General features: G+C 36.4%; 1 protein-coding gene across 1 annotated transcript in view; it reads right to left on the reverse strand.

Annotated features, from left to right (window-relative positions):
• Nucleotides 1–16,585, reverse strand: part of THSD7A (thrombospondin type 1 domain containing 7A) — a 191,866-nt gene that overhangs the window by 76,571 nt on the left and 98,710 nt on the right. Inside the window, exons 6-7 of the mRNA XM_005153055.3 lie at nt 15,965–16,120; nt 14,051–14,254 (exon numbers count right to left, since the gene is read on the reverse strand). Coding sequence (XP_005153112.2) covers nt 14,051–14,254; nt 15,965–16,120 — 360 coding nt within the window. The remainder of the gene's footprint in view (nt 1–14,050; nt 14,255–15,964; nt 16,121–16,585) is intronic.

Below are 16,585 nucleotides of genomic sequence, written 5' to 3' on the forward strand. Positions count from 1 at the left end.
TTGTTCTCTTGGCACATGTCTTTAATTAAAATGCATACACAACTGCGAAAGGCTGACCCAGATTTTTCTGTAGGGTGAATTTATAAATTAATCTCTGAAAACCCAATAAAATAAGCCACGGAAAGGGGAAACAATAATATTTACAGGCAACTCATCATTTACCATGATCAGTTATCAAAGACCTTAACAATTAGAGTATTTGAAAGAAAAAAAAAGCAACACATGTAACAGCACCTGACTGACAGACCAATACTTGCTCTTAAATCAGTTCAATACTTGTATCTAACTCATACTTTGATAGACATTAAGAAACTTAATCCCAGAGGCTTTCATAACATCTTGATGGTGCGTATTCATATCTGCTTCAAAGATAAAGCTGACCAGAATGACAAAAAATCTCTCTGCATAAGGTAGGCTGATAAAATCTCAACATTCTGTCTAATTTTTAATCTCTTTAGATATTGAACAACACCGAACTACACTAAACTACAATTTATATTCTCAATATATTCTACTTCATGGGCTCCAAAGTTTTTCAACAAACACCATGTGAAAAGATGGTGTATTTTTCCCTTGTATTCTTATCAAATGAAGTGTCTGCACTCATTTCTATTGCTTAGGTGCCTAGCTGGTAGCTCAAAGTGTTAAAATGGTTTGTAATTCCCTAATCACATGCCTTTCTTGCAGTTGCTTCTGCTAAGTAGCATTTGCATTTAATTAGGTACATCTTAATTAGTTGATAGTTAATATTCGTGAAGTCATTCTCTTCTAAGAAGCCTAAGTAGAAATGGCACTGATTTCAATGAAGACAAATATACCATTTTCTCACATCTGTTCATTATGCAAAAATGAAAGTTGATCTAATAGTTTAATGATATGAAAACATTGTAGGATTGTAAACTGTTTGATTTGGTGATTTGCATGAGAACATTTAAGATGGTTTGGTTTCAGTGTAACATCATACAGTTTATTCCTTACTAAAAGAAAGATTATAAACATTATACATTGGCCACTTATTCAAAAAAACATCATGAATCTTATAAACACGGATGGATTTTTATTTTTTTTTAATGAGAAACTTGTCTAGCATAAGCACATCTTATTTGCAGATTTACCATGACTGCATGCACAAACCAATTACATATAGAAAAGGCCACTTATTACTCACTCTTTCACTATTCAAAATAATGGAAGATACAAATACCTTTTAAAAAATATAATCAGCAATTTAAAAATGTGGGTTTGTCTTTTAAAAAAAAATGCAAACATTTGCAATGAAAAATGACTGATAGTGGCAAGAAATAATATTACACAAAAGGAAAATAGCTGGAGCTTAGAAATACTCCATGTCAAGTGTTTCTCAAATCAAAGACATGTCAACACATTTTAGAGAAAAAGTAATGAAACATCATATTTCATAAGCAATAACTTCTTGTTGATGACTGTGCAATTTTCCTCATATATTCACCTTAACGGAAAAAAAAAATTGATGGCTAGAGAAACAGTGGCTTCAAGAATTTTCCTATATTAATACAGAAATCTAATTTCAGCAATAGTACCTGGGCACTTCTGCTCCTTCTCTGTAACCAAAGTAGTAAGGACTACAACTACACCTCAGCTGCAGCTTAAAGAGTAGCACATATTTGTTAACCTTTCCCTGAACGCATCATGTCACAGCTATGTAGAAAGAATGCAGGAGCATGTAACCCTTTGTGAGTGGTTAATAGGAAAGCTAGAAGATGTGAAAGGCATTCTGCTACAGAGGTAAGACAGTTCTAGTTCCAAAGCTTCTTCCCTGCCCTTACGCTCATCCAAAGTTTCAATCTCACAAAATTCAAGAAAATCCAGACACTGCTAACATATCCAGTTCAGTACTCCTTTCATTTTCATCTCAACAAGAACATTTTGTGGTATCCACTTTCACATTTTATTCCTTTATCCCCTCTCTTATTTTTCACTATCCTTTGCTAGATTTACTCAGCCTGAAAAAAAACTTAGTTACATATATTTCACCCAGAAAATACGGAATTTTTCCTGTATTTATTTACATAATTTTGTAAGTGATAGTGGTAATGCCAGCCATGGCATCAGTTCCCCCAGGCATAGAGCAGCCACTTGTCTACCTGCAAAGCTTCCAGTTAAAAATATATATACGCACACATACACACATACATACACACAGAGGCACACTGAGAGTGTCTTACAGCACTAGCTATGACTTATGAAGTAACAGCCTTTTTATCTCTGACAAAACTCTATAAACTGAGTGCAATTTTTTTATTATGTGCCTAAGACTAATGGAAAACTCTTCTTGCAGATGATACGTCTTTGAATTTTTACTACTTCTGATACCACTGAATATCCACCAGCATGAAAGAGGCTGCATCTGAACTATTAGTGATAACGTATTACTGAAAAGACAGATCTTAATAAGAATACTGAAGAATTAATCCAAATTAATTAAAATGGGGCTTTGAAGGAGATTATTTAAACTGTATTAACATTTTGTATAACTATCCTTATTCAGACTGAAAGAGAAAATTCTTAACAAATAGAATTAAGGCCACAGTAATTCTGAATAAGAGGATTCAAGTACACATTTAGTATAGTTTAACTAGTATTATTTTTGAAGTTAACTTGGATCAACTTTCCTAAGTGGCTCCCTGCAGAGAACCCAAAGTAAAAAAAAAACTGAAACATGATATGCCTTTAGGCAAAAATCTTCATGCCATAGTAGACTTGTACCAGAGCAATGGTATTCCAATGTTTCTAATAAAGAGCCCAGCAGTGTACCTATACATTGCTTAACAGGAGTAAGATTTTCCTGCTGCTTGACAGGTAGTTGAAACATTTTCATGGTTCATTTGCTAATGTAGTTTTACTGAGAATGATAAGGAACCGAGAATACAAGTGTATTGATCATAACCAAGCGCAGTTGCCTTCTAGTGTCAAATAAGACAATCAAACATCACCTTGATATGAAAGAAAAAGTTAAATTTGATGACAGATTATGGTCCCATTGAGAATAGCATCAGTATTAGTCATGGGATCAAGTGGGATTGATATGTCTGACCAATATGCCATTTTAAACAGAATGGGGAAAGAAGGGGAAAAGTACTGATGGAGCTATAAGAAAACAAGACAACACAGTGAGAATCTGGAAGATGAGATCACTTGAAAATTCACCGTATATTTCTAAGAACACTTGGCAAAAGCAGCAACTCACCTTCAAAAGATACAGTTGATCCCAAGATCAACTGGACATTCTCATAAACATTTCCCAATCAAGTCACAAATTCACATAGTGGCAAAAAGCTATAAAAATATGACTTCAAACGAAAAAAACAAAACCCACAAACAAAATCCAGCTTTCTCCATTTGTTTGTAAAATGTTACAGAAATTCTATTGCATTTAACAATGAAAATTCCTTTGACAGACTTTAGAAATACTGGTAGTGTTATTTTGAACACTGGTAATGGTAGAATTTGAATAACTGGATCTGAAATAAAACACGTTTCTATTTTAGCATTGCAATGTGTCTTTTTGTTTATTTAGGAAAAAAACCCAAACATTTTAATATTTTTCACTACTGAGTAGTCTCATTAAGTTTTTTAATTGACCAGATAAGGAGAGTCTGGTAGCCTTTAAAAAGGTTTCACAGGCACTCTACTGGAATTACTATTTTAGGCATTTCCCTCTCCTCTCCAAAAAGCTAAAAATCAATTGGAGAAATAGTCAGGGAAGGGCAATGGAATGTCAATGATTTCAAACCACTTTGATTATAAATTATAGTTCTGATGTGCTCATCTGAACTAGATTAACATTCAGCGATATGAGTTTGGAATAGAAGCATAAAAAGGAAATAATACGCAGGACTACAAAAACAGTAACATGAATATGATCTGCCAGCTCCACTAATGTCAGTAGAATGACAGAACTCACCATAGTCAATCTTTTCAACGATTCCCTACACTGAGATAGTTACTTGCATAGTTTAGACAACAACCTTAAATGGCCTGGCTTTCAAGAAACACTAAATATCCACCCTTATGAACTTCAGGCTTCTAATTTTCTGCATAAATATGAAGTTTGGAGGATAACTTTATAAATTCAAGCTTGTAAGTTCATAAAGTTGCCTCATAAATTAATTCACAAATACTCCAGCACTGAAGTTCCATCACAAAGTATTTTCCAATGAAAGAAGATAACCCATAGCTGAAGAGAATGATTAATGGCATGCAGCTGACAGAATATTAGATGAATTTTTCAGTTTGTCAATTATCTAATATTACAGAACTATACAATGAATTTACAACAAATTTACAACTATGCACTTATAAATGATATGTGATGCCTCTTGCCACATAAGTATACCTGTAAGGGGTTTTAAGAGAATCAGAAAAAGTATTTTACACAGTAAAAGATGACTGCAAACATTTTCTTTGCATTATTCATCCAGATGCAGCTAGTAAGGAGTTGTCACTCTCCATGTAATCTGACAGTTCAGTTCAATCACAGTTAAAACACAGGACCCAAGAGGTATATAAGAGATCACTGCCACTGTTATGTTTACACATTTCTGAGAAATGTTTCATAATTAATTTCATGGATGTTTCTGTCTATGTCCTACTACTGGCAAATAAAATGTAGTCTTTGGAGAACATCTTTTTATCTATCTTACAATGAATATCTCCTCATTATTACAAGTGAAAGGCATAGCATACCTTTATGGAGCTCAGACTGTGAATTAATCCTCTCTTTGGAAACATTTTCATAACTGACTTCTCTCTGGAAGACTAAAACTAACCCATCCTTCTGACTTTTCCTTTTCCTTGGCCTCTCAGTATATGGATTTAGAGAAAGAGATCTCAGGAAAGCAATCAGAGATAAATACCACTGCATCTTATAAACCTATGCTAAATTAAGGAAATAGAATCACATCACAAAACAAAACCAAAATTAGCATGAACACACCTCCAAGTACAGGGACATTAGAACTTTTCTACTCTGTTAACAATTTATACAAACTAAGGCCCTAAAGTCACAGGTATCTGAACGATTTCACTGCAGATTTGCATGTACTCAGAGAAATCAGCTGTACCCTGGAAATAAGACTATCCCCTACTAGAAGGCATCACTGGTTTTCTAGAAGCCTCCCACAAGATTTAAGATGTTTCTAGCTAGTATTATTCTTTGTATTCCACTCTTAAAGACAGAACAAACCAAGAGATTCAGAACAAGAGATTTGACATTGCTTCTATTTAATATCTTTTATTATTTTATCTTTATTAACCACATCCTGGGTTGCATCAAAAGGAGCATGACCAACAGGTCGAAGGAGGTGATCTTCTCTCTCTATTCTGCTCTTGTGAGACCCCACATGGAGTACTGTGTGCAGTTCTGGTGTCCTCAGCATAAGGACATGAAGCTGTTGGAGCAAGTCCAGAGGAGGGCCATGAGGATGATCAGGGGCTCGAGCACCTCCCATACAAAGACATGCTGAGCAAATTTCGGCTATTCAGCAGTTGGAGAAGAGAAGGCTGCATGGAGACCTCATAGCAGCTTTCCAGTATCTGAAGGGGGCCTACAAGGATGCTGGGAAAGACTCTTTATTAGGGATTGTAATTAGGACAAGGGATAATGGGTTTAAACTTAAACAGGTGAAGGTCTGGTTAGATATAAGTTCTTTACTGGGAGGGTGGTGAGGCACTGGAATGGGTTGCCCAAGGAAGTGGCAAATGCTCCATCCCTGTCAGTGCTCAAGGCCAGGTTGGACAGAGCCTTGGGTGACATGGTTTAGTGTGAGGTGTCCCTGACCACGGCAGGGGGTTTGAAACTAAATGATCTTCAGGTCCTTTCCAACCCTAACTATGGTTCTATGATCTGAAGAATACTAATGCAGCACTTTGCTATTTATAAAATAATATCAGTACCAATAAAGGATGTCTCAAATCAGTAAAATTAAAACCAAATACCTGAAAGTTCCTAGGGCAAGATTTACTTTGCTAATCCATAAATTACCCCCAAAATTATGTCAAGAAACCAAACAGCAGTAAATGCCAGCCTTAAAGTTGCCTTTGCATAATGCATTTTTTTAAATTGCATAATCACATGCTTATTATTTTTCCACTGGGTCCCTTCCTCTTTCAGTTCACAGATTGGAAACTCCTTAATGAGTAGCTATTTGGTATTTTTAATTTTATTCTCTTTGGTTAGGCATGAGCTTATGTTTTATTTACCACATATTAATTAAAAGTGTTACTAAAACAGAACTGGTAATCTTTCTAAGATCTTTCTGTCATGGCTATCAGACATCAACTAAGAAATTTATTTTCAGAATACTCAAGATGTGACAGGTCAGTATTATTTATATTTCGCTGATGCTGAACAAAAGCAGAGCACCATTAAATCCTGAAGAATGAGACCACTAAGGCTAGTTGTCTCAAAGACAAAGCATTAATTACTACAAAATTCCCACTTTAACCCCAGAGGAGTTGTATCCATTTCACAAATGAGTAGCAGGTTCTGTGGGGAAAATGTCATGTATGCACAAATAAATAATTAAAGACTTCCATTCAGATAAGGCCCCGACATTTCATAATGTTTGAGGGCTTGGCTTTGTAATCTAAAATACTTAATTCTGACATTATATTTCTTTCCAAATTTCTAGTTTAAAACACAAGCCAAATGAAAAATAATACTTCTGAAATGTTCACTGACCATGAACACTTACTGCTCTGCCAGTGATCTCAGGGAAAAAAGCAGGACCAGATTGTAACAACCTGCTTTCCCAGCTCTAGAGGTGATGAATTTCCTTCTCTTTCCCTTCTGTGGCTTCTTATTCAGCCTTATTTTCTCCAGACATTAATCCCAGTCTGTCACATCACTGTCCCTTTCACCCAGCCCTGCCAAGTTCTCTCCAGCTGCTTGTCAAATCTTCCTTTGGGTTGATCATCACTAGACTGAATCCCTCCCTAGTTTCATTCCTAATCCTGGCCATGTAGAGACATTTCATAACTTCAAATTCCTTACTTGATCTCAGTAAACTGTCCTGGAGAAAAGAAGGGTCAAATCCTACCCTTCCTCAGCAATTAACCTCATTGCTTGGTCAGTACCAGTTCTCCCTCTTACTTTCCATCCCTCTTTTCACCCTATCCTTCCACCCCTCTTTTCACAAATCTGTTCCTTTCCCTCTGCAACGGGTTTCTGACTCTACATAGCCAAAACCTTGCCAAAAGCTGCCAATGCTCCAAAATTTCAAGCAGATCACTGGAAATACCAGAGAGACTGGGATCCTCAGATGTTTGCTTTGATTTGGAGTATCATTGTGGTTAAGTATGTTTTACTCTTAAGAATGAATTTTCTTAAGTATTCAGCAGAGATGGTGTTTGCACAGTGAACACAAGTTACAAGAATTGCAAAATGACACAGATGATCCTTCTCTGCACTATTACTATTGACGAAGCTTCGGGTTCCATCAGGATTTGCTTCCTGCTTTGTATCCTGCTATGTAACCCCAAATTTATGCATCAAAATCCCCCTCTCCTAATTCACCTACTGCTATTACAAGCAGTTCTTGCAACATCCTACTTTTTAATTTGGTTATACCATCAAAAACAAAAGCATGCATCATATGAAACATGTAATTGCACTCTGTGTGGTGTATTTCCAAAATATTTGTGCTTTCTACTATGGCAACTTCTATTCCTACATGTCCAGTAAATTTTAAATACATCAGTACTGCTTCGCTGCAAGGATATTATAGTGCATTTTAGAAGTAACATGCCAAAGGCCAGTAAACCCAGCTGACTAGACAGTCAAATTATAATCTATGATACAAGAAAAAGATTTTAGTAATTATGTTGGCCCACCCATTTTCAACTTAACTATATTTGTAATGAGCATTAATGTCTCTGTAGGCATTGTTCCTATCAAGTGCAACTCTGTCCTGCAAAAATATATGACAAATTTGAAACAATGGTCTATTGCACTAAGTTATAATATATATATATATTGTTTATTGGACTATGCAGATTAAACTCTGTTTTTGTTTTACTTACCCCTTTAATTTAAATCATCATATCACAGTCTAGGCCAACTATTAAAGACATTGACAAAGCAAGTGATGCAGTTAAGTCTTCCCATAAGTAAGTTATGCAAACATGAAATGCACCTATTCTTTACAGGGAACTTAATAGGGATATGTCAATTTTCCTATTTGTCAAAATCAGACATAAAGGAACTTGTATGACATTAAATATGACCTTTTATTGACAAGATTATCAAACTTCCTGAGAACTGAGATGGTATAATTTAAGCAGTAGTGCGCAGTAATTTTTCCATATATCCCTTTATACCAAATAAAGCAAATCTTATTAAAAAGAAATGCCCTAAAAATTCAATGCTCTGAAACCTAATGGTCTGAGAGGATCAGATTTAAGGTCCTTTAAACTGTTTTATCCTCTAGCAATTTCTTACATATAATAAATAACCAATTAAAAAATTCAATAGTGTTAAGATAAAGAAAGGACCAGGTTATAAATTTCATATCCCATGTGTTTACAGTGAAGAACAAAGTATTACATTTGATTTAAATGCCCCAGATGGTCAGCCAAAAAGCTGTCAGGCAGAAAAGAACAGTTCAAATCAATTCTGTAATGACATTAGCGAGGAAATTAATATTGGGAAATGATGACTAATGCCCATATAACGAAGTTCCTGTAAGCATAAGGCAGTATGTGGTGAAAGAAACTGTCACTAGCTACAGTACTTTTTGACTAATTGACTGCTGAGCATTGTCCAGATTTTGACCTGGGTTCTGTTACAGGATTAATTCAATAATTCAATGTAATTTGAATTTGAATCTGCCTCTTCATTCTTTTTAAAGAGCTAACTCATAAAGTGTCACAAAGTAGGCATTTTCTTTTTAAGTAACCATTAAAAAAGTCCAACCAGTGTGATGGTTTCTTCATTCAATGCATACAGACATACAATTGAAAGGGCAGAAGAAGTAGACTCTTTATATATGGGCACACCTACAAAGTTTCTGTTTATTCTCTTAATGTTTTCTATTATGAAAATTAATGAAGACCAGCAGCTACTCATTTAGCAAATATTTAGTTTAAACTATAAATATACAGAAAGAGTCAACTTTTAAAGCAGCCAAAATATTTTAAGTGAAAATGTTTGCACCAGCCAATCTTCAGTTTTTACTGAAGTTTACTCTATATATTTAATTAGATGCCTATCGTAAGAAGAAATAAAGACAAAGAAGACATAAAGTTAAAATTAAGAAACAAAATACAGATGTTAATCAGGAGACTATAGAAGACAATTTAAACTACATAAACAAATTTTATGAGCTTTTCTGCAAAGGAAAATTCAATAAAAGAAATACAAGAAATATTTCGGAAATAAATTTCTAAGTCTAGAGAAAAACAGTAAAGCAATTAAATCATACAGAATTGTCATATGGCTGACAAATGGTGTCTTCAGTCAGTCACACTAGCTAAGAATAAACACAGCTGAAGGAGATGTATACTGTTCAATTTTGGACAGTACAGTGTTTAAGCCACTCCATACAAAGAAGCTAAACTAATTGGTTTGAAATGTTTACATCTGAGTCTTAACAAAGCAGACTATTTTACCTTCTACATATTTTTATGAACTACTAAACCCATTGTTTTCCCCCCAGTATTGCAAATAGAGTACAGCCCACCCTTTCACGTTAGGATATATTCATGGATTTGTACTCCAGTCTCAGGAAGACCAGATCTGGGTCACTCACATTATGTCCAGATGCCAGGAAAGAGCTCACAACACTCAGCTACATCAAAACACATTTCTGCCTATACAACTCAGGAACAATTCTGCTACTTCAGAGTTGCAGGAATTTGCATGTAAACGAGGAGCCTTGCTGTTGCTCTGCCTGCCTCTTCTAAGACTAGTCATCTCTCACAGCAGTGAGGCAGGAGATGGCAATCAGTCCATTCCTTCTCCCTGGGGAGTTCACCGTAAACCAAGAATTAGTGAGCTTGAAGAAGGTCTGGAAGAAATTTGCCTCTCAAAAGTGAGATCTATTTAATCCTGAGAAACACATGCAGTAGCACAGAGTCTCAGATATTATAATGGCTGTAAACAAATTTATTATTTAAAATGAGCTAGTAATTTCAGCCTACTATGTGATGATCAGAAGCACACTGAAACCAAAGCCACTGCTAGCACTTGTGTTCCAGAGTTCAGCACAAAGATTAAAATCTGAAAACCCATAATGATGAGCCACTATTTTGAAGGCATATTCAGCAGTAGTCAATTTTACAGATTTTTTATGTCAGAAATTATTTTTCCCAATTTACAGAGGAGTAGCACTAATGTGTCTGCTAAAGTGGGCAGCTTTCCTACTACAGGAAATAATCTTTAAATACTGAAATTGCATTTTTCATAGATTGCCACAGCTACAGAGAAATAGAGCAAAGTCATCTATTGTAAAATCACTCTGCATTAACTGTATTAAACCACTTAATAATAGATAATATGTGCATACCTCTGTGTGTGCATGCATGCAAGTATGCCTTGTATTACACATATATGAAAATACATAAATAATAATTCAGTTAAAAAAAGTCATTGTATCATTACCAAAAGATCATGGGTAGCACAGAACATAAGCTACAGATCTGTAATTATTAATATAACATATATGATGGAGGAATTCTGATCAGGTTGTGTTCAGTCTTGCAGTTTCCACAACCAAAAGGAGGTTTTTTTACCTAAAGGAGCTTTTTGGAAGACTGACGAAGAATATTTATTCTGAAAAGGTTCTTTCCACGGTAAGAGGCTGAAGTTCCATTTATGTAATAAAATACATCAAAGTTCATTATAGCCTCTGCAATGACAACCTGGGGTACTGTCATATTTTTTCAGCCTGGATGAAAATTCCGATTACTGCAATGCACTGTGGAAAAAGAATGACAATTATAGGCCTCCAGCAACAACATGGGAGGATAATCTATTGTTTGCTATTGTCTCAAAGGCTGTAATGACTCTTATCTTTACAGCAAATTGAAGAGAGAAGCTCATTCCAATTATACAAAGCAATCTCACAAACACTGTTACTTGATTCTAATTGTGAAGTAAACCAGACAGTTCAAGGCATGTTATCTTAACTAATTATGCTTTAAACATATAGAATCACGCAACAATCCAGAGAAAGAGAAGATACTCAACAGTGATGGGTATATCTTACTAATGTAAACATTACATTTACAGTACAATGCTTACTCTGAAAATTACACCACCAGCCTTTTTCATTTTATAAAGCAGAAGCCACGGGAAGAAATGCACTTTTGTTTTAATAAACTTAAGTCCCTTTGATCCAACCTCACTGTCATGGGTTCAGCCGTGGCAGTCATGTTTCTCCTTCTTGTAGCTGGTGCAGTGCTGTGTTTTGAATTCTGGGCTGGGAACAGTTGCTTGATAACGAGCATGTTTTGGGGGTGTTTTTGTTCAAGGCTTTTTCTGAGCACGTGCTCCAGCCAGGTGGAGGAGGGGAGGCTGGGAGGAAGGAGAGACAGGACACCTGACCCAGGCTAGCCAATGAGGTATTCCATACCATAGCACGTGATGCCCAGGATGCATACTGGGAGAGAGAGAGCAGGAGGGGTGGAGCTCTGGAGAAAAATGGAGGAGGGAGCACGCGGTGCTCGGCCGGGCAGGGTGGAGTGAGTTATGGGTCTGTGGCTGGTGGGGTGTTGTATTCTTTCTACTTGTTATTGGCTGTATCATTATTATTGTGTTATGCCTTAGCTATTAAACCGTTCTTATCTCAATCCGTGGGGGCTACATTCCTTGGATTCTCCTTCCTAACTCTCCGGGAGTTGGGGGACTTGGTTTAAACCACGACACTCACCTACCAAGGAACTGATTGCAGAATGGAATCTGGATGCCCACAACAAATGTTTGTATCCTGTGCCAGTGTAGGAGGCCTGAGTACTAGATAGGAGCTACCTGGGAAGAGGTAGTGGTGTGAGAGTTTAGAGGAGCATTTAAGAGTTGCCTACAGGATTTTCAGTGTGTGGCGCTGTGGCAGGAGATGCTTGAGCAGGGTTAGCTTGGGCAGAGAGATAACTAAGGATGGTGGGTCCTTATTTCATACTTTGTTTCTGCTGTACCATGCTAATCTCACCAAGGAGAGACCTAGGTAAAAACCACTTGGTATTACTGGTGAGGATCACAGAATACTGTTTACTAAGAGAAGGGATTTCAAGGAAGAGATGAGGCATTCTACGACATTATTATTCATTGCTTTTGTGCTCTGTCAAAAGATACTGAACATGTATCTTTGTGGGTGACTGGATCTTTGCAAACCAAACCATAATTGCAGGTTGTTTTCCCCTTTCTTTGAAGCTGTGCCCACAACCCTTTAAAGACTGCCTGGCACATGGCCAAAGCCTGACTTATCATTCCTTCTGTGACAGATTACCAATATAGGCAATGTATAATGCCATTTAATTACAGTGATATATAACGCCATATAACTCAGGAAGACAAAAAGACAAAAATTAATACTGGGAGTAAAAAAGTTAATTACAAGTCTTCCAAGTAAAATTTGGCCAGAACCAAAGCCCCTCAGAAGTGCAGTGCAGAGAGTAGATCCAGTCTGAAACAGAGCAGAAGCAAATACCATAAAAGATATCTCAAAATTCAGTAGCTCAGTCGCATGTCCTAAATATATCAGCATTACAGGAAATTATAGTCAATATAAATGTCTATATTACAATTTACTTAGACATGTGAGCAAATGCCACTCCTCAAAACCAAAGGTAAGCCAAACTAGCCAAAATCTAGTAAAGGGAAAAAAAAAAAAAAAAGTTTTACAGATTTATGTTTTTTAATAAAAAAACATAAAATTTCAGAATTATTTAGGAAATTCTCATTTATGAGGAAAAAGCCATTTTCCATCTGAAAATGTATACAAATAAAATGTCAAATAGTTTCAGAATTGTTGCCAAGAAATTATTACACTGTGAGGAGAATTTTTTTGAGATAGGTACATCAAATGTAGTAGATGTAATATTGTAATTCTAGGCTAATACGTTCCTGAGCTTTAAAGATGGCTATCAGTTCTCTTAGGTTCATGCAGAAAAATACAGCTTACACTCTAAAGTTTTCAATTTAAGCCCCAAAACTCAATTATGACCCAAATTCTTGAGCATGAAAGGTCAAGATTTAAATATCTCTATAAGAAATTCTTATTTCCTCTGACCAATTTTATGACAAAATATATTCTGCAGCTGTTAAACACTCATCAGAGGTGTTCTTTTACTTAATCATCTATAGAGTCAGAAATCTCTTACCATAACTACACTGTAGTCAGTACAATTATTTTAATTTTATGCTGCTTTAGACTATAATACCACTAATGAATTGAGTATTCTTGCAACAGTAATTCATGAATCTTCCATAGATTATTTTGTAAGCAGCTTTCAAAATTGGCTTTTATGATTATGTCATGCAAAATCTGCTTTCTCTCACAGAAGATAACTGAATAATGGTGGTATTTTTGACTTTTTGAAGACGCAAGTCAGCTTGGGCTGTCAAACCAACTCTATAATACACATCAAATCATGCTTTTAAATAAACATTATTATTTTTCTTCCAGCTATACTTACTGCAATGCGTCCAACTTTACTCACACTTTATTTGGCTCTGGAATCAAGAGGATCAGCTTTGTTAGTGGGATTACATCAGGGAATTCAGTCAGGTTATCCCAGGCATGAATCTGACCTACTGAAAAACAATAGCTGTTTTCTATTTACTTTTCTCAAAGTCTCTTCAGGAACCTTTGAAAACTCATGGTGTGTAGGTGAAGAAGCTTGATGCTAGAGAAACTAGAGCGCCTATCCTTCCTAACCAGTACCAAAGAACATTTCTCTGTATTCCAGACAGATTGATCTCAAGGACTGAGAACAACAAAAATTGCTGTCCTTTTGAACAACATTTTAGCATCTTCACTCTAGTTGGTGTGGACTATGGGGAAAAGCATCTTACCATCACTGTTGACGCAGATGACAACAGGAACCTGCGTACCAGGGCCACATGGCTTCTCATTGTCAGGAATGCACTCCTCCAGCCCCACGATTCTCCAGTCGTAGCAGGAGGGCTCTTCACACGGGATGGCTTCCAGTAGGTGAGGACAGTTTCCTGTTCCTCCGGTAGGCTCATTGGTGATGCGCCGTTTCCTTAGCTTAAAGCCTGTAATATTCAAGAAAATACAAAGGTGGAATAACTAAATTCTAAATCCAAAGTGAAGAGATTTTTATCTATCTACACCTGAGTGAACAGTTCTGTTTCTCTTCTGTGTAAAAGATATCACAGTCAGCACAACACTGTATTTTAAATAACTGGGCAGAAAAACTCACTAAAGTGAGAGTCAGAGAAGTAAAACTTAACACGGGAATCAAAACTTTAGAGCTCATTCAGTAAGCTTTGCCTTAAATCCCTGTTTATCCTAAGACTCATGTACTCCAGGATGCAGACAAGTCTGTTGTCCTGTGCATTACTCTTGAGGATCCAACTCACCTGCCTCGACTAGACTGCTGGGTTGCCATTTCTTAAGTATGTTGTTTGTTTTCTTCTCAGGTATCTTCCAGTGTGGATTGATTATCAAGTGAAAACAGATTATGAACACTCCCCCCACCACAAAAAACAGAAACAAAAAACAAACAAAAAATATTGCCAGGAAAGGCAAGGGAAAACATCCTGCTAAAACTGGGAGTGCCTGTACAACTTTTACATCATTCTCTCAGAAGAACGGTCAATGTAATTATAAAATAAAATACAAAAATCCCAAATAAGAGGAAAACACTGGCAGTGGGGAGAAGATCTCTGCTCATGTGTTCAGGAATGAAGACTTGCATGAAGTACATCCTAATATGTTTCCACTAGGCAGGTGTCCAGTCTCATAAAACTAAATACTGCCCCTGAAAATGTAGTAAAACTTTTAGTGATGTAACAGCAACAGACATAACAGACTACTTGACAGCTGTACTCAGAGAAAACTTAATCCAATAGGCTTACACATTGAATTGCTTTTCCTACTTGAATTGTTCAAGGTTAGGTCTCACTACTATGAAACAGCATTTTAAAACTTGTGTTATTGCTGCCCAGACTGGTGTAGGTAGCAGTATACAAGGAACAAAAAGTTAAAGTGATAATTACAGTTGCTCCTTCAAGTGGATGTATGTGGCTGCCCTTTCTTCTGAGTATTTTTAATCAAGGAGCCAAGTCTGTATGCCCAGCTTTTGTCAGATAATCACATCACACCAATGACTAGGTCGTTTTTTCTCATTTACAGCCAGAAACATACAGACTTCCTACATTAAGTCCTTGCCACTGTATTCTTGATTTCCTATTTTGATGTCAGGTTAGTACAATCTGTTCTGCATAGGAGTAAACTGTAAAACATGTGAAAATTGAAACCAGCACGTCATCAGTAAAACAGTGTCACCTATCAACAGCAAATGGTCCGAACTTTTTGCCAGATCATGCATTACAGTCCACTGATGAATTCTTAAGCTGTTACTGAACATTAATTCTTTGAGTGACTTGGACAATGTACCTTAAAGGCTGCTTCTGTCCTCCTTTTCAAACGATGCCAGAATTGTGATTTCAACAATTGTGATTTTGTATCCTGTTCAGCTTGAGAGGAAGGTCTAAAACTGGAATTGACATGTAATAACCATATTGACCTTGAGAACCTAATAACAAGCCTATATTTTTGCCAGGTTTGGTGGAGCAGTAACACTAAATATAGTTCTAATTGAATGACATTTTTGATGCTCAAAGGCATTAGATATACCCTTCTTGGCACAAAATTTAGTATGCTTTCATGGCCAGAGGTGCCTAGTGACTTAGGAACATGAAATAATCACCATTAAAAGGCTTCACTGAATTTTTACATACCCTTTTTGGCCTGAGGGTCATCACAGCTTTCATAGGTGCATGGTCCCCAAGCTGACCACACTGAGGTCTCACATTCTGTAGGACAGGGGATATGGCACAACTGAGAAGTGCTGGGAAGAGGTCCTGTACACAGACTACGGTCTACTGGCCTCGAGGCTGTCAAAACAAAGTCAACACATTTCTCACGTGTCATGATCTTCAGCATTAAGTGGACAAAATCATCCTTCATTCAGAAAGGCTGATACATCATCATTTTAACCTGATGAAGTGATGGAAAAATGCCTGTCTTGAAAACAAAGAAATTGAAGTCAGTTTACCCTCTGCATGAACAGAGCAAAATCCGATTACATGGAGTCAGGAAGACTAGGTATTGCAGCACCCTCTCAGACCTAGTCCTTTGATTTAATGGATAGATTATGTTACTACAACAGTTGTTCATATTGCGCTTTCTGTAAATCGATGTCCTGCTGTCTTATTATGTTTTCACTTAAGAAACTTAACAAAAAGCTATATAAATCCCTTTGCTCCTATATGATACTATAACTTCAAAAGGCTGGTTAACTAACATTTAGAAGATTATATTTAAGCTATAAGCTGAAACAAGGTTAAAATTATGACAAA

This window comes from Melopsittacus undulatus, chromosome 1, assembly GCF_012275295.1.
Source record: "Melopsittacus undulatus isolate bMelUnd1 chromosome 1, bMelUnd1.mat.Z, whole genome shotgun sequence".
Classification (NCBI taxonomy): Eukaryota; Metazoa; Chordata; class Aves; order Psittaciformes; family Psittaculidae; genus Melopsittacus; species Melopsittacus undulatus.